The sequence below is a fragment of the Gymnoscopelus braueri genome, assembly GCF_963280865.1.
Source record: "Gymnoscopelus braueri genome assembly, chromosome: 1".
Lineage (NCBI taxonomy): Eukaryota > Metazoa > Chordata > Actinopteri > Myctophiformes > Myctophidae > Gymnoscopelus > Gymnoscopelus braueri.
Genome location: NC_137603.1, coordinates 30,494,983 through 30,514,984, shown reverse-complemented (window position 1 = coordinate 30,514,984; position 20,002 = coordinate 30,494,983). Strand labels below are relative to the sequence as shown.

Genomic DNA, 20,002 nt, shown 5'->3' with positions numbered 1-20,002 from the left:
TGAATCATGGAGTCTGTGTCCCAGTCAGATGGGACTCAGTAGGAATTGCAGCAGGCTAATGCTGGCAGCAGGAAAATCAATCAGGGGAATTGGAGACATAATAACATTATGGTTTCCTGTAAAAGTTTCTCATTTTCGTTCACTTTTACTGTGAAAAGTTATAAGGAAAATGCTAAAGTGCAGTGGTGTAAAGTAATTAAGTACATTTACTCAAGTACTGTACTTAAGTTTTTTAGGTATTTTTACTTTACCAGAGTGTTTCCAGTTTTCAGTACTTTTACTTTACTTTTACTTTTACTACTCCACTACATTTCAGAGGCAAATAGTTACTTTGTAGATTTTGATTATTATTTACAAAACCATTTCAGACCTAAATATATCCTTGGCAATTTGAAAATATCAGATCTACAAGTTCACAAGGTGTCGCAAAGCGAAAGGATCCATTTGAAAACTTGTGAAATCATGGGACCTTCTGCATAATGAGTGCTTTTACTTTTGGACTTTAAGTATATTTTGATACCAATACTTTTAACCAGTAATTTTACTCAAGTAAATTTAGAATTCTGGACTTTTACTTGTAACAGAGTATAAACATTGCAGTATTGATACTTTTTAAGTAGTAGCCTACTTTTTCCACCACTGAATTTAAGTGACTAAAATCATACATCTCAAACACATTTCTTAATATGTTTGTTTTTTCCCAAAGTTACTCTCTAGAGCATGTCTTGTTGAATACATGGTTTATTAACAGAGTCAGAGCCTGATTAAACATCTATGATAATCAGATCATCAGTTCCACACGTTGCAGATAATTTCCGGACTGCTAGCCATGTGACAAACCACGTGACTAACCAGGAAGTAAGTAGAGTGTCAACATAACAGAACAATGGTGAGTGTGCAGATCTCTGTAACCTTATGAATGTTATAAATCAAGATATATATTATACACACACACACACACACACACACACACACACACACACACACACACACACACAAAATGCGTCGTCTCAGTTTATGTCTTAACTCCGTTATTTATTTACCTTGACCACTCGGGTCCCATGCACAGGGGTCTGCCTTTTCTCAGTCCACACCGACGCCGACGCGTTGTGTGTGCTTGTAGATCAGCCTAGTCTGGCCGAATGTTCGCTAGAATAGGGACACGGACACCAGTGTTCGGTAAGGAAGAGTGGGGCTCAGTGTGCACCTGAGAAGTGGGCACCATTTCCCCCCCGGATGGTCTTCCAGAGAAGACTGGGCACTATTTGGGGAGAAGATTGTTTTTGTGGGGGGGGGGGGTTGATTGATTGAATACTTTATTAACAGTTTGCAAAAGATACAGAGAGGAGGAACAGTTGTACAATATTTCTAAAAGGATAACACAAAACGTTGTTTCCATTGTGGTCCTCCCTCCTGTGTATTCAATTCATCAGAGGAGAGATGGACTGGGCTCATATGTGCTAAAGAGGGGGTCATACCTATGTTCCCCGGTTCTATGTTCCCCACTAAGGTTAGGGTTAGGTTTAGGTTAGGTCCTATATTCCCCGCTCTCCCTAGGAAAGCAGGGAACATAGGACCCAGGGAACATAGGTACGGTCCCCTAAAGAGTTGTACTCACCAAGACAAAAACAAACCTTGGGTCAGTCATCACTCATCATGTACACAAATCTGAATGTTATCCTAGGCTTCAAGCCTTTAATAATAGCCTAAATATTTTAAAAATAGCAGATCTGCAAGCTCGCATCGCATAATATGTGACACTGTAGTACAAAGAATTTAAAGAATGGTGGTAAACATAGCTGTGTGTTTTATATTTCACAAGTATGTGTTTGCATTTGTCTCTGTCGGGTGGAAACCTCATATGTCCAAAACTGTTACTTTTCAGGATTCAAATTCCATTATGAGCTTGCAGATCTGCTTTTTTGGCTTTTGTGCAATGCTGTGGTATGATCAAGTAGGGCGTTTACAAAAAAAAACACAAAAAGTAAAAACACTGAGATAAGAGGTCTCTGCCCGACCACAACGTTTTGTTTGTGTGTTTGTACGTGCAGCAGGTAGAAATGATGTCATCGGAGTGGCACCTGTCACTGAAGCTGGTGGATCGGCCTAAGTCCATGTTCCACTTCCCAGAGATGATGCCAGGAGACGTCCCACCCGGAGGGTACAGGATCGCTACTCTCAAACAGCTGGTGGCCGCCCAGCTCTCTGACTCCATACCAGACCCTGATCTTATAGGTCTGTACTCTGTATCACTGGTGCCAGATTTTAGCGAATAAGTATACCAGGTCTATGAAAACAGGCCCAAAAGCAGCGACTATGAAAGGCACATGAGCAGTTTAAACCTATATACATTGTACAAGCTCAAACAAAATATGGGAGGAAAAAATTTAAGTGGAACTTTTTTGAAACATTTTAAATACACATATCTTGTATAGGGGTCCTTGCCACAAAATATTTTGAGATGGGGGGGTCTGCGGACAAATGTATATTAATTTGGGGGTCCTTGACATGAAAAACCACTGGTTTAAACAACATTAGGAATGAAGCCCAAATAAGCAACTGCACTTTAAAAACAAGCCCCAAAAACCGCAACCACCAATATTTACAAGCAACTTTACAGAAAAACAATCCCAAAGTCGCTTATAATAAGCGGACATGGTCTCTGTCAGTGTTGGTGGCGCTTGCCGAATCGAACTGATCTCATCTCACAGGCTCACAGTCACAACACATCACGATGCGAAGCTTGTAGATCAGTTATATTCCACCAGTGATATAGACGGAGTATAAATTATTTGATAAATGAGCACTGGATCATGTATTTTTTTAACATCACTGTCAGTGTCGGCTATACCATTGGTATTATGCATATATAACATATGTATATATACATACATCTCGTTGCTGTCGGGCCGAAACCTGCTGTAGGGGAAAAGGAAAAAAGCTTGTTATCTCCATATTGAAACTTTGAATGTTTTTTTCTTAAATGAATGCCCTCGTACAACATTGTCACGCAAAAGCAGTGAAGTAGCCGATCTACAAGCCCACAACACGTCTCGGTGCTTCTTGTAGATCTGTTATTTTAATCGATTTGAAAAAAACATGTTTAAGTGATACTGGTTAAGTCTGTCCGTGGATGTCATACACGTAAATATTGAACCAAATGAAAATGATAAACGAAAAATGTAATTAATTTCTCAGAGTGACTGTTCTTTGTTGCAGAGCTGGTCCACTGTGGCAGGAAGCTGAAGGATGAGCTGACATTGGACGCCTGTGGAATCCAGCCAGGAGCCACCGTACACATTCTGAAAAAGACCTGGCCAGAGCATGAGGCCAGCCCAGGTATGCATAACATATAATGCCACACATTTATTCATTCATTAAAACGTTTGCTGGCACAGTTAGGTCGGTGTTATGGATAGCGTTGCTGTCGGGCAGAAACCTCTTATCTCCATATTCTAACTGTTTGTGTTTTTTTCATAAATTAACGCTACAAAGCCAAAGTGCAGTAACTACGGAAAAAAAGTGTTTCAACTGGTAAGCCAAATGAGATATCGGCATATAAGTGATATTACACTAATTATATATCTGTTCTTGAGGTAATTGTTTATCCCCCAAAATCACGAAGGCTAATTTGACCTTTGGGATACACAAATAAGTCGGTGTGTCCAAAAACGTAGTCGCTGCACTTTGGCTTTGTAGGGCACTACAGCGTCACACAGAAGCATCGAAAGTAGTAGATCTACAAGCTTGAAACGCGGCACGAAGCGAGCTTGTCGATCTGCTACTTTAGCTATTTTAAAATAATTTTGCATCCTAAAAAGTAACTGTTTTGGACATTTCCAACCGACAGAGACGATAGGCAAAGTGACTGTTGCCTTCGGAGCTTACACCGCAAACCTATTCAGATGACTGGCTGGGTGGTCACTACTACTCACAACATCACCAACAATAAACATGGCTAATGGCTTCCTTCCCCGTCTTCTCTCCACCATTAGAGCCTGTGAACAGAGCGACAGCAGCCAGAGAGTTCAGGGTGTTCCATGCTGCTCTACACTCCCTCAACTCTGCATACAAAGACTCAGTGAGTAGTCAATCCCTCACATACCGTACCCCTCATGCACCCACCACACCACACAATCTGGAGGGTTCAGTGGGAAATCAGACTAACTCTACATTGTGGTGTTCGATTTAGTCGATTATTAAAAAAAGAAGAAGAATTGTAAATAGTTTTTTCATTGATATATATGCATAAGAAGAAAAAAAAAAAAAAAAAAAAAAAAATATATATATATATATATATATATATATATATATATATATATATATATATAAAGAAAATCTTCTTGATTATTCAATTAGCCTACATGCGCAAGATTAAGTCGGTTATTCGATTTAGATATCGGTTTCGGTACATTTTTGGTCAATTGCCCTGCCCTAGTTCTTATTGTCTCTGCCGGAGGCGGAGAGTATGTTTTCGCTTCGTCCTGCCGTGTGTTCACCTCCCTCCTAGCCAAGCTAACATTGGTCAAGCTCCACGTGACACGTGTCAATATGTTGACACCAATGCCTTTGATTGGCTAGAGGGGCGCATGACGAAATAAAATCCTATAAATAGGTGTGTCACTTCAAAAAGCCATTTATGTTTTTGAAGTGAGGTAAGACAGGATCAATCAGTCTTGATTGGAACAGTACCTTCCAGTACAAATCACCCGTCCGTGCGTGTGTGTGTCCCTCTGAGAACACCTTATGTAGCACTAGAGAAAACTGACATAGATCAAACACACCAATCAACTGCTGAAACTGTTCAAGACAATGAAGATGAAGAAGACAGACAAGCATTTGAACAAACCAGTCAATTACGAGGACTCCCATATGACACATTGCTTCAAGAAGAACATTTTTCAGATGCAGACACTACATATTCAGTCGCCCCTGCAGAACACCAAAAACCACGCGCATTCTACCAAGACGACAAGTTTGAAGAGTTGGCAAACCCATCAAAGTACCCTTATGGCCGCGGTGGTTTAAAAACAGAAAGAGCAAAAAACATCACACACAGAAAATATTTTAACCAACGCCTTTTGCATTGTGATGGCCGTTTTGCTAAAGACATAGACTATCTCCTGGCAGCTCAGTACATGGTGGAAGCACAACAAGTCAAAGATCAAATTCAGATATCCCTACGGCAAAGCCGTTTGATTAAAATAGCACAGGTCTGCTGGCGGAGACTTGTGCATTTTCTAGTTCTATTTTAACATTTTTATTGAAGGATTGTCACAGCTTACAGGATAAGATAAACAGTCATAAAAAGAAACCCTTCTAGTTTTCTGAAAAACAAAAAAGCACACAAGACAGACACAACAAACACAAACCCTCCCACCCAGCCCCCTCACAAAAAAATACAATTGACATTAAATAAAAAGGTACAAAGAAGAGGGCAAAAAGTGGAAAAAATGAGGGGGGGGAAATGTAAAGGGAAAAAACGACAACAAAAAACAAACAAAACGCCCAGCCCTAATTCTTGACTGAGCTACTGTCAACATTACTAATACCACACTATGTTTTCCCACACAGGTATACAAAATGCTGACCAATAAAGAGTCTCTGGACCAGATTATTGTTGCTACGCCGGGTCTCAGGTCAGACCCGATAGCTCTGGGTAAGACTTGGCTACCTCCGTTCAGTTTGATCAACCCTTAACCACTTTCAACCTGGCATCCCTATGTTAGTAGTATAGGCAAAAATTTTCAAAAATAGCTCTTTATGAGCTATTTTTGCCTCACAACGCCATCGTACAACAAAGTATAAAATATAACTTAAATGGTTCATTCTCATGCTATCCAATCTTCCCATGAATGTAATAACATTTCAACGATATCACTGTGATCTGTGCAGGAGTCCTCCAAGACAAAGATCTCTTCGTCCAGTTCACGGACCCCAACATGCTGGACGTGTAAGTGTGCTTTTTACCTTTTATTATAGTTAGAACCAGACCCATGTATCGGTTTGGCCGATGGATCTGGCATTATTTGACGTTTTTGACTACATCGGTGTCACCAATTATGCAACCGATGTATTCAGATTTTTTTAATACTTTCAAACTGGCGTCACTATTTTGGGTCACATCATTATAGGCGACCTTTTTCAAATGTTATCAAAAGATGTTAAAAAATAGCCGATCTACAAGCTCACTACGCGTTGCAACACGATGTAAGCTTGTAGATCGGCTATTTTTGAATTTCGTATTATTTATTTTTTACTTTAATCAACCCAAAAATGTGTCGTGGGTCGGGCTGAGGGCTCTAATGGTAGTTGGCACAGACGCGCCACACAGTGAATGAGTGCAGTGAGTGGACCTATGCCAAGTAGAGCCAGCAGGGGACGCCACTTGGTAGATTTCCATCCAAAAACCGTTTGGCTCCCATTACATGAGAAGTGAGCCAAATCAATAAGTGAAATGTGAGTGTTTTGTCTTCCTTACAGTGGTGGAAGAAGTACTCAGATATTTTGCTTAAGAAAAAGTAGCAATACCACAACATAAAAATACTCTGTTACAAGTAAAAGGCCTGTGTTCAAAATGTTACTTGAGTAAAAGTACAAAAGTATTGGCATCAAAATATACTTAAAGTACCAAAAGTAAAAGTACAAAATGTTTGAAAATAGCAGATCTACAAGCTCACAACGCGTTGCGTTGCGACACGTTGTGAGCTTGTAGATCAGCTATTTTCAACTAGCCTAGGTATAAAATGTGGCTAAAGTGGTTAATGTATGTTTTATAATATAATAATTTATGTCTGCAAAGTAAGTAGTAACACAATTTTTCAAATGATTGTAGTGGAGTAAAAGTACAATATTTGCCTCTGAGATGTAGTGGAGTAGAAGGAAAAGTATTGAAAATTGGAAATACTCCAGTAAAGTAAAAAATACCTCAAATTGTACTTAAGTACAGTACTTGAGTAAATGTATTTGGTTATTTTACACCACTTCTTCCTTGACTTGGACATTTGAGATGTGATATACCTTTTTTGATCTTTTTTGGGGAGTAATATGCCCTCTGGACTTTGGATTTAGCCCTCCACTGAGAATCCCAATGTAGTGCAACCTTCCTCTCCAAGACACAATTCTAATCATTTGTCCACCTGTCAGCAGACTAAAACTTGTAGAGGTGCCAACATAACTTATGAAGACCTGAGGCCGATTCTACAAAATGCCTTCTAAATCAGCAGTTTTCAGACTTTTTCGTGCCCAAGGAACCCCAACATGATATGTATTTGGTCGCAGACCCCCATTCTGAAAACGTTTTGTGCCAGGGACCCCCAAAAGAGAAGATTTGTGTAAAAAGAATTCAAAGTTATTTGAAATCTTTCAATCACTTTCAAGATTTTTTCAAAAATAGCAGATGTGAGCTTGTACATCTGATATTTTTGAGAACCACTGTTCTAAACCACTGTTCTAAATCCTGAGAGTTTTCTGAAAAAGTTATGTTGCTATATATTTAGCCAAAATCTAAAGTTATTACAGTTAACCCATTAAGGCCTGAGGCAGATAGTACAAATGTCTTCTAAATCCTAACCGTTTTTTTGAAACAAAAAAAACATATGTTGCTATATCAGTGGTTCTCAAACTTTTTCAAGTCCAACATGATATGTATTTGGTCTGCGGGCGGACCTCCATCTCAAAATACTTTTTTCCAGGGACCCCCAGAAGCAAAGATTTGAGTTAAAAATGTTGTTTAAAAAGATATGTATTCAAAGATTTTCACGCATTTTTAAAGATTTTTTTTAAATAGCAGCTCTACAAGCTCATAGTGCGGCACTCGGTGCTGCGCTATGAGCTTGTATATCTGCTATTTTTGAATAGCCCAAAGAAATCTTAAAATTACACAGATGCGTTCCCGGTCTTAATGGGTTAAAAGTAACAGGGATGAAAAGAGAAATGTAGAAACACATGTGAATATTCCACAAGTACCCATTTGGTTACATTTGTACAATCTTATTTTACTACTGTATGTATGTATGTATGTAAAATAAATGCATACATAATACATAAGTGTACACATACACATACATAAATAGGTGGAATGAACTGTGTATGTTTGTGTTCAACGTGTCTTTAGGTTGATCAGTTCACACCCTGCGCTGGTGAATGCCATCATCTTAGTCCTGCACTCTGTAGCGGGCAGCATGCCCGCCCAGTCCAGTGCCAGCTCCTCCCGCAATGTCTCTTCCAGTTCCTACAGCGACATGCCAGGTAAGATGATGCTATCTATAAGAAAGGAAGGTCAGCAGAGGCTGCATTTTAATGCGCAGACTGAGACAGTATAACGTGGAAAGAAGTTTAATGGTACTCTTCCATCGACCCTTCGTGGAGAGTGCACTGACTTTCTGTTTTGTTTCCTGGTATGGCTCATTATCATTGGTTAATAAGAACAAACTCCATAAAATCATCAATGTATCCAGCAAGATAGCTGGGGTACGACTTGAGAGTATGGCAGCAATGTATGAGACCCGGGTGCTTAGGAAGGGGAGAGCTATTGCTAGGGATAGAACACACCCGTTATACAGTCAATACCACCTTTTACCATCAGGATGACGGTACACAGTGCCAATGTTGCAGGCTAGGGCTTCAAGATCATTTGTCCCCACAAGTATAGGACAAACAGGCCCCATCTCAGTTCTATGTATAAAATGAAATCTGATGCCTCTTGAATTATGAATGGTAGCCCTTTTCTAGTTTTCACTCTGTAAGAGAGGAGCTGTGTAGCACTGTCAATGTATTGTGTGATCTGTCTATGTATTGTGTATTGATCTTATGTTTTGAGATTTTTTTGTATCCTGATGGCTGCTTGGTACAAAATGAATTTCCGCAAGGACAATAAAGTATCTATCTAACCAACCAACACACACCAGTAACACATGGTGGAGGAAGTACTCCCATTGTGTTGACTTAAAGGACCACTTCACCCATTTTCAACCTATGTTCATATAATTGGTCGAATGCTCATGAAAAAATGGTAAAAAAAAAAAAAAAGATAATAATTTACTCGGTCTGTGTGAGGGCCGTGGACACTTTAGAAATACTCAAGTACTGTACAGTACTTGAGCAAATCCTAAAACCGATTTCTTGATTCAGATGATGTGGTACTAGGGCCTTTACACCTGGTATTAACATCTGTAGACAGAGCATATAAATACAGATGTTGTGTTTATACCAGCCAGGCATAAGTGTGGCCTATATTTATGTGACTACCAACCTGCAGGACGGCTGTTGAAAAGTTGTTGAAGTTAACTGTGCTGTGAATAAACAAATAGTCTAAAAGCATCGCTAGCTGCTCCAAGAATTCATGCTGCTAATTACACCAAACTGGAAATTGGCAGAAGGGTGATCATCATGCTAAAGGAAAAGCCATGGACATTTGTGTCCGGGTAGCTCAGTCGGTAGAGCTCTCGCCTTCAGACCACAAGGTCATGGGTTCGATCCCGGGCACCGCCAACTCAGCGTATGAGTAGCACGGCTTGGGTGCGGTAAGTCGTGCGGTAAGTACTGGGAGCTGAGGATAGGTGTGGCGCTCCACCTCAGCAATCCATCTCCCAGGGGTCTAGCGCATAGTAACGGGGACAGACTCCCGCGTGTTACTCGGCTGATACCGACAATAAGCCATCTCCCGACCTACTTATGGGGTCACCAAAATCACTAAGGTTTAACCTACAAGCTGTTATGTCATCATAATCTATTAGATTTTGAGATATCGGGCCCTATCTTGCGCTTATCCCTAAACTTATTAGCCATATTTTACTATATACTATATTGAAAATATTTTAAGATTAATATTTTAAAAGAATTCAACTAGCCGATCGGCTATTTTAATTATTTTAAAACGTTTTTCAAAATGGAAAAACATGGCAAAAAAGTTTAGGGATAAGCCGGGGTAAGGCGACTCGCAACATAGGGCCCATCTTGTGTGAAAAGTTGATATTTTGGCCTGAAGGCGGTGCTAGAGGATAGGACATGATGTCTCTCAAATAGTTAAGTCTCATAGTTCAGGGAGTGGGAATGCAGTCTCATGGCATTCCACCAACTAGATTTTGAGATATCCTGTGTGTAAGTGGAAATGCTGGCCTCATACAGGAAAGGCCATTGAGTCACCAGAATCAGTAGGTGCCAATGTCTGGGATTCATGAAAGTGACCGCAATTCTATGACGATTAAGTACTGGTAGTAGTTATTATTATTAGTTTTCGAGACACAGTATGTTGTTTGGTACCAAAGCGGTGAACAGGCTGACTGGCCATCCTTTCTACATTTCAACATTTACCATGACATATACATATGTATTCCTGTTAATACCGTCATAACTAGAATGATCTGTAATGTGTGCTTTGTCTTTTGTCCTGCAGGAGGGTTCATGTTCGAGGGCATGTCTGATGACGATGAAGACTTCCAGTCTGTGAGTTACACGTCTCCAAACAAATACATTAGTCAGTCAAAACAATATAAACACCACCTGTGTTTATGTGAGGGTTTCCGTGGGCTATTAAAATGTCCTGGTGTACGTTCAATAAAGTCAACCATACTGGAGGGATCAGACCTCTGCCAACGTATATTGACAGGACCAGGCGATGGCTCAACAGGCAGGGTGTAGTGGAGAGTCAGCATTGTTTACCCACCTTGTTATTTCAGAATTAACACGTACCTCTGCTGGAGCGTTTAAACATGGTGTAGAATGGTTGGTACACTAGCCTCATTCCCTCTTGCTCTGTATTTTCCGGGATGTCGGAGGCCCTGTCTTTTTAGTCCTCTTGGCTAAGGACTAGAGATGTACACTGATACCATTTATTTCCTTCCCGATATCAATTCCGACCCATAACTTGCTCATCGGTCGATACCGAGTACCGATCCGATACCAGTGTGTAATTAAAAAATAATCTAAGACAGTGGTTCACAAAGTGGGGTCCAGGGACCCTCAGTGTTCCTTGAAGGGGTTCCAAATGGACCCTTACAGGGTTATGGTTGTCCTTGAAATTAAATAGTTTGAGAACTGATGGAGATTACAGCTATTTAAACAACAGACACATTCCGCAATGAAATAATTTGTTACCCTTCAGGATCACACTCTCCGCACGTCCGTTGTATTGGTGAAATTAAGAGCAGACAAGACTGTTAAAATTAAGTGTATTTATTAATCAAGCAAGTTAAAAGTAATACAGATTGAATATAGAAATGTACTTAACAACAGAGATCTCTGGGCTCCCACTCTAACTTTCAGCAAACAGGTTGCATCGAGGTCAGTTCACAAAGTCAGAACCACGCTAAAATGTCCCTGGAGCCTTATTAATACAATACATAATAATGGGTGGTTTTTCCAGTTGGGAGCGTCATCTCCTTGTCTGCCCCTGATCTGATTCCGCATTTCTCTGCAAGCCGTTGAGGGGGCACTTCTATCAATCTGCACCTTAAAGATTAGAGAAGTGGGAAAAAGGAACCAATACACAAATCCAGACAGATGACCCCTGATTCACACCAACGGGCCTGGTCGTCTGTTGTTTTGACATTTTACAGTTGCTCATTTATATCCTGTTATTACATATACACTGCTATAAACTCAGCCATTCTCATCACTTGAGCCACACACAAGGTACTTTCCAACTTCTGCCATTGTTCTAAAATGAGTGGGCCCAATGCACATCAGCCATGAACACAATTAATATAGTTTCCTGTAATGATTTAATGGGTTATTAATGTCTTCTTTTTTTAGTTTTTATAAGGACAGCAATGAAACAATAGTATTAAAAACAATTGCATACTCTTATTATAATACCAACTAGTAATAACTAAAGCTTTAAAAGGATATCAATTGCCATCACGGATTACATGAAAAATTGTGCAGCTGCAAGTTAGTATAACTAATAATGTTTATAGTACAGTAAGAGTATAAAAGTCATGCAACATCAACTGAAACATTCAAAATATGACTGTATATGAAATATCATCATGTGATGAATTATGTGGTATCGGAATGACATACAGTGCCATACTCGCCGATACCGATACCAGAATTTTAGATACCAGTATCGGCAGCGTTTCCGACTGGTATTTGTATCGGAACAACTCTACTAAGGACAGATTGTGTACATGGATTGTAATGCGAGTAGCCTGCAACCCACCACCCACTTGTGATGGTCGAGGAGAAAGACAAGCGCTCCCTCCTGTGTTGCTGCCTTCTTGAAGCGATGAGGGCGTCACTCTGGCAGACAGGCCAGACAGATAGTTGATAACAGATAGTTAACAGATAGAAAAGATTAAGAGTCAACACTATTTTAAACGGGCAGGGTTATGCATATCTAGCAAGCCTGCAGTACAGGATTCTAAGACGCGATTCAGAGCCTATGGGCTGTGAAGAAGTGATTATATATGATGATATTAGGAAGCAAGTGGGCCCCCAAATAATTGGCTAAACACTAAGTTTTAATGGTTATATAACATCAACATAAAATGTAAAAAATGTCATGGTATTTCTTCTTGAAAGCCTCGAAAATGTGTTTTCATTGTGACACCGATAAATAGGAACTTAAAGTTTACTACGTAGGTTCCATTGATCCAAGGTCCAAGGCGGAACACAATCGATTGATTGATCATTAAAATAAACATGCTCTGAAAGTTTTCGTGGCCCACCCATCTGACCACTTAACACGGTCTTAAGTGGCCAGATGGGTGGGCCACGAACACTTTCAAGATTTCCATCAACTGGGCCCTAATCCAGAAAAGGTTGGGAACCACTGGGCTCGTGTAGGATCATAAAACGACAGGGAATCTTGAGATGTAGGCTCAATACCCTTTGAGAGCTTTATAAACAAGCGTCTGGAAGACACAGGGAGTCTAGCTAAGACTGAAGAGTGATGTGTCTTTTTATGTTTTTATTAGCACTAGCAGCAGAGTTCTGAATAAAGCTGTAACCTTTCACTGGGCTTTTTAGGAAGACCCATAAAAAGTGCATTGCATTTAAGTTTATGGTGGTACTCTGCCTCTCACCACCTGTCCTTGCAAGCTTCAGACTAATGTAGGGCTGCACCCACCTATCCATTATTCTCTTAGCCATTATTCCATTGAAAACCTTTTCAAATAATGGAGAAGTGCGTTTTTATGCTGCATACAACAGTCAAAAGGATGGACACAAAAAATCTCAAAAGCTTATTTCCATTGTGAAAATAATTGATAGTTGACCCCCTAATTCAGTGGTTCTCAAATTTTTGTGTGTCAAGGACCCGTAAATTGATATGTATTTGGCCACGCGTCACGAAGTGAGCTTGTACATCTGCTATTTTTTGAATAGCCAATGTATAAATGGATAAAGAGGTTAAAATAATTGTGATGCTACAAACTACTTTTGCTGGAGAACCCCCCCAAGGTGCCCTAACCAGTGCCCTAATTGTTAGACCAAAATGTGATGTTTTGTGTGTGTTTGATGTGTGATAGGGGAACCAGGCCGGTCCCTCCGGCAGCAGGGCAGCAGGTATGCGTCCGGTGTCTCTGAGCCACAGCGGAGCGACCGGACCTCGACCCATCACACAGAGCGAGCTGGCCACCGCCCTGGCTCTGGCCAGCACCCCCGACAGCAGCGCCGTCACCCCCACCACAGCAAGTCAGGTGAGGAGACTCCTTTCGCCACACTAGAACACTAGTCACAGTAGGGCTGGGCAATTAACTGAAAAGATATATGTAACCGACATTTACAACCAATAGCCAACTTAAAGCGGCACTATGTAACTTTTTTATGAATACATTTTATTTTTGTGCAATCTGTATGGTAGAGTATGTTAATACAATATAACTTATACAACTGGGGTGGTTGTATTTTGTCTCCCTGCTCTTCTATTGAGACATTTAGATCGGGTTAAAGGTCATGTCTCACCTAGACACAGGATCCGACACAAAGTTTGACCTGATGGTCAAGATTCAATTTATTCCCTAAAAGCAAGCAGGCACAATGGTTGGCTCAATGTTCAACATTTCAGCACTTTCAAACCGGGTTCAAATCCGGGGTAATAATGCATAATTAATGCAGCTTTAATCCTGCTCATGTATGTTAATGGGATAATTTAGACTTTTTTTTAATACTGTATAGAGGGCATTGGCGAACTGACAGTTTCGTGAGGCACAGGGGGCATGTTTTTCCCCTCCGTGCCTCAAGCCAGACAACTATTCCACAATCTTTGCATGGTACGGAGAGACTCTAACTAGGCCTCCTGAACGGAAGCTGTCATCTGTTTGTCATTTTCATTCACACAAATGTATTTTAAATTGGCTTCCAAACACAATTTTGAAGCCAATTTCTGCTAAGATGCAACCCAGATATCGTCTCTGTCGGGTGGAAACCTCCTATGTCCAAAACTGTCTCTTTTCAGGATTCAAATTCAAAAACAGCAAAGGTAGCAGATCTACAAGCTCAAAACTCGTCGCTTTGCGCCGTGTTTCGAGCTTGCTGATCTGCCACTTTTGATGCTTTTGTCTGACGCTGAAGTATGATCAAGTAGGGCATTACTTTACGAAAAAAAACACCCAAAGTTAAATTATGGAGATAAGAGGTTTGTGCCCGACAGCGACGATATGCTTTGACAAATTATTTGCGTGACTGCAAAGACGAAACAGAAGTGGGGGGAGGCCGCACATCCGCTGTCTTTCTTTGCATTTTCAATGTTCAAGGTTGTACTTTATTGTTACATCTTATGTACAGGTACATAAGAGTAAAACCTATTTTGGTTTGGCTTCCTTCAGACAATGCAGCAGCATAGATAATAACAACAGAATAATGATAGAAATCGTAAAAAGGTTTAAAGAGAAGAAAGAGTGCAAAAATGTACATGTGCATACAAATATTGTATACAACAACAGCATGTTTTCCCAGTAGCTGCCACCAACTTCACTGTATATTCAGTGCTTCTGTTGCACAGACTGTTAAGGGGAAGCATCTGAAAATGGTGTGAGCCAACAGTCTAAGAGACTACAGCAGAACAGACCGTTTGTGGTGCACTTCGAAAAGCTAAGACTTTTGAAGCAATAAACAACAGCAATACGCTCATATTGCTGTCGGGCAAGGCAGGTAACAACGCAGGTAACTAGCTGTTCACACTATTAGCACATTCCACGCCAGAGTTTAATATCATATTGTACTCACCAGTGCCAGCGATTTATTGTTGTTTTTTTCACGTCACCACAGACCTCGCTAAATACCTTAAGATCGCTCGTTAAACTGTTTGTAGACACACAGGGTAGCTGTGTGAGTGGCCCAGAGAAGACCGTTTCAATCGGCGATCATCCATTTTGAAGTAGTCGCGGTTTAAGTTTAACAGCGATCAGCGAGGAGAAAGAAAACTGAAATTTCACAGTTCTTTCTCTCAGTATAACGCATTCAAATGGCCCACCAGAACACTTCCGGGAACTGATTCATGTCTAGATGTGTCGTGAGTGTCGTGACGATCAAGTATTGTGGACTTCCGTTGTCGCCACTCTCTCTTTATACCACTCTGGGCTGAATATTATTATCAGTGGGTGTGTTGAGGGTGGATTCAATCATGAGCAACCAAATAATAGCTTTTCATTACCTTTTTTAAGAGCAGCACACTCGCTGTGCTCTCAGTGCAACGCTGTTCCGCTCATGTTCACACATCTTCACGGAAGAAAAGCCTCGGAAATGAAATGTCTCCCAAGAGCAAAATGATATGCTGGTGTGGGAGGTTCACGGTGATCAACAGATCAACAAAGCTGCAGCGCCTCAAACACACCGCCAAACGCAGATGATGATGTAACAATATATATTGGGAGGAAATAACAAATGCAGTTTAATCCATTAAGACCGGGAAAGCATCTGTGTCCTTTTAAGATTTCTTTGGCTATTCGCTATGAGCTCTACAAGCTCATAGCGCGGCACAGAGTGCCGTGCTATGAGCTTGTAGATCTGCTTTTTTTTTTTTACGTGATTTTTTTCTTGCTAATATTTGAATATATATTCTTTAAAGGGAACATTTTTTACTCAAATCTTTGCTTCTGGGGTCCTTATTACAAAATATTTTTAGATAATTTTGGAAGTCCTTGACATGAAAAGGTTTGAAAACCACTGATATAGAAACATACGTTTTTCAAAAAAATATATAGGATTTTGAAGACATTTGTAGAACCCCCAGAATCAGAGATTTGAGTTAAAAAAATCGCTTAAAAAAACGATATATATTCAAAAGATTTGCACAAACTTTCACGATTTTTTTCAAAAATAGCTACCAGCTCATAGCGCGGCACAGAGTGCCGCGCTATGAGCTTGTATATCTGCTATTTTTTAATAGCCAAAGAAATCTAAAAATAACACCGATTCTTTCCCGGTCTAAATGGGTTAATATGTCTGGCACTATGAAACGCGTTTAAGCCCGGCGGGGTCGGGTTGGGGCGGGTGAAATATTTTATAATGGGCTAGAAAGTAATCAAAAATAAACTTCAGTTGAAGACAACACAACCCGTAGAGCAAAAAGAAAGAGCAGGGAGTTCAGCGAGTGGGAGGACGGAGAGGTAATGACGCTAAAGATGAGGTTCACCGCTACACGCACGCACGCTGGGTCTGTTCTCTTCTGTCCTGCTAAGAGAGTAGAATGATCTCTCTCTCTCTCTGTTGGACCGAGAGAGAATGGAGAAGGAGAGAGTGAATGAAATGAAGTAGGTACTGTAACACACACTCACGCTCATACAGGGATGTAAGCTACTGTAACAAATTGACAAGATAACATGAGGTTTTCCCAACTTATAGCAGGATAGAATAGAACAGTGTGTGTGTGAGTGTGGCTATACATTATGGTACCTCCCTCCTTCCATTCGTTCTCACTGTCTACCACTCTCCACAGTGCATGTATGTCTTCCTCCCCTCCGCCCTCCCACCCGCGGTACTACTACAGTAGGTACGGGTATAAATAGACCTGGTCCAAGTAGGCGGCCTGCGGACTGTGCAAATTGTGGTCCTTGTTGACACCTAAATTGCAGTTATGCTGCTGATTTGCAAATGACACACCCACCACTCCTGCACCTCTCCTCCCACATCACTGCGTTGGCGCGTTCCTCAAATTACCATCCACACAGTGTGAGTATGTTTAACACTAGAGGTTCGGGGCTGCTACGTGTCTCTTATCTGTCATTCCTTTTATGGCCATATATGGAGACCGCTGATGTCATTAGTACTGTATATGGCCATATATGGGCATGCCCCCTTTTGTGCCCATATATGGAGCTGACTGATTTGTTTGCGGCTGTGCCATGACGCCATGATATTTCCCACAGCGGAGCACTCCAAACATGCATATGTGCTCAACACAAACTGGCACATGCATACAGTAAATGAACACACATTGCATAATGTCCCTTTTAAAATTGTACTCGCATAAACATTCATCCATAATAATAATAATAATAATAATAATATAGAAACAATGTTTTGTGTCATTTTGTTCTCTTTGTCCCTCATCCAGGCGGACCCCTCTGGTGTTGCCCCTTCAGGAACCCCGGTCAGTAATGATCTCTTCAGCCAGGCGCTACAGCAGGCTCTGCAGGCCACCAACATGACCGCTTTACAGGTGAACACTAGGACCTGTCCTGACCTGGCTTCAAAGGACCATCAACCTCTAGAGATTATGTAGGACCTGTGGTGTAAACTAACATCGATAAGGACAATTATTCATGATAAACAAAAGCGAAAAGTTTACTTTTTTTTTTCTTTTTCTAATGTTCTAGTTCAAGCTGTACAAACGGTAGAAAACACAAGGGCAAAATGTGGAAAATGGCATGTTTCGCTCAAAAGTACATAGTAAAAGACAGGAAGACTTTACAGATTACTAAAACAGCCGTCAAAAGACGTCATTGGCAGGGAATGAGTTAATAACGATTTTGTACAAAATCAATCAATACCCTAAAGTGATCTTGAATTGTTGTTACAACACTTCTTGCCACTAAACAATGGTTTGAGACGGAATAATAATTGATATTTTAATGTGTATTTATGGTTATCATGATAGTATGGTTTGTGGCAGCAGGTCACGTATTGCATCTGCCTCCAAGAGGGAATTCTCAGCTTTTGAATTAGACTGGAGTTGACAAGCTAACAAGCTAAATCAACCTCCTTTGACATTTTCCTTCTTGTGTGTGTGTGTGTGTGTGTGTGTGTGTGTGTGTGTGTGTGTGTGTGTGTGTGTGTGTGTGTGCGTGCGTGTGCGTGCGCGCCAGGGCCGGTGGCAGTCCCAGATGCAGCAGCTGAGGGACATGGGCATCCAGGATGAAGAGCTGATGCTGCGGGCACTGCAGGCCACAGAGGGCGACATCCAGGCTGCCCTGGAGCTCATCTTTGCCGGAGGGCCGGGGCTCTGAGCCCCCCCAGAGACAGGGGAGACGACCAGGGGGGCTTTGAGACAGGGGAGGGCAGGTGAGGCCCCCCGTTCTGAGACTCAAAGGAACGTTGGTCATCATCCTGCAGCCCGACTGCTATGTGGACGTTTAGACATGTGTAAAACTTGTAAGGATTTGTGTTAGAGAACTGCTCATTCATTTTCATTTTATGTACCTATTTATCCAAGTCACGGTTGCGGAATTACGGAAACACCTACTGTAGTTCCAGTTTCAGAGAATGTTTGACATTTTGTCACTGGCCTAATAAACATAAAGTTGCCAACCTGTTCAACACTTGAATCTGTGTACTTACTGGTCTCAAATGACAAAGCCCCCAATCGACACTCAGAACATTAGACAGAATATCAATCTATGAGTATGATGTAATGCAGCATTTTCCAAACAATTGGTCTGGACTCATTTTGGGTCGCATACCTTTTTTATGGGTTGTGAGTAATTTTTTTATGTTTGGAACAAAATATATTATTTCAAAAGGATATTCGCAAATTTTAAAAATATATAATATTTTTCAGAACTTAAAGAATAAATACATTCTATAAAATGTGGGGGGAAAGTCAGTCAAATAAAACAATTCCCTAAAAAAATTAAAAAAAACGTAAGAAATATTGAAACTAGCACATCGGCAAGCTCACAACACTTCGAATCATGACGCTTTGTGAGCTTGTAGATCAGCTATTTTCACCAAATTTGAAATGGCGCTTGTGGTTAATTTATGTTTTGTATTGGGTTCCGGGAGACACCAAATGTATCTTTTGGGTCTTGAGTTGAAAAGTTTGGGAACTCCTGGTGTAATGAATTTATCTTTTCTTTTGGAGTCTCATAATTGTTGGTCAAAAAATACACTCACACATCATGCCAGGTGTAATGGCTATCTGATGTAATTCATGTTATTGTCCACTAGATGGCAATACAGGCTCTCATTTCCAACTAGGCAAAAACCAACCAGTAACAGACTTCCTATTTGTTTCAGTAATAAGAACAAAGCCAAAGAATTGTAATGATTTCTTGCCTCTCAATTTGTATGCTGTTGCTTATTTTGTTCTGCCCTAAATGCACTTCTGCATTTACAATTTAAGCTTCTGGTTCATTTGAAAGATTTTGCAGGGGTTGGAAATCAAGGCAATAAACAGCATTTGGAAATAATGACACGAAGCAGAGTTTAAATTAGATATGAAAAAAGGAACATTAGACAATAGGCTTTGCCCCAATTTCATTAACTATGTTTGTAGCTGTGCTTGGCTGAACAATGGGGCTGTGATTCACTGAGCTCTTTGTTTGACACTTGAATAAGTAGGACTGCAAATATCTGTTATTTACTTTAATATCATTCTATCAATTACTTCTTTGCCACACAATGGTGTCATGCAAATTGTTTTGAAAATAGCAGATCTACAAGCTCACAATGCGCCTATAGACTTATGTCCAAAATAGGGATATAGAGTATTTAATCGATTATTTTATTAACTTATTGATTATCAATCTTTTATTTTATTTTTTTAGAATCGATTAGTTTGATTAACTGTTGCAGCACTCATGGTCTCCCATCATAGTATTTCTTGTTGTTTTCTTTA

The 20,002-nt window shown here is 40.5% G+C and overlaps 1 protein-coding gene across 1 annotated transcript; it reads left to right on the top strand.

Moving 5' to 3' along the window:
• Positions 1–838: 838 nt before the first annotated feature.
• Positions 839–18,697, top strand: ubl7b (ubiquitin-like 7b (bone marrow stromal cell-derived)). Its single transcript, XM_080427573.1, has 11 exons — positions 839–889; positions 2,052–2,235; positions 3,220–3,339; positions 3,996–4,081; positions 5,575–5,659; positions 5,896–5,953; positions 8,117–8,250; positions 10,397–10,446; positions 13,473–13,643; positions 17,501–17,605; positions 18,252–18,697. The coding sequence occupies exons 1-11, from the start codon at positions 887–889 to the stop codon at positions 18,390–18,392; spliced, it is 1,137 nt and encodes a 378-aa protein (XP_080283699.1). The 5' UTR covers positions 839–886; the 3' UTR covers positions 18,393–18,697.
• The last annotated feature ends 1,305 nt before the right edge of the window (positions 18,698–20,002 follow it).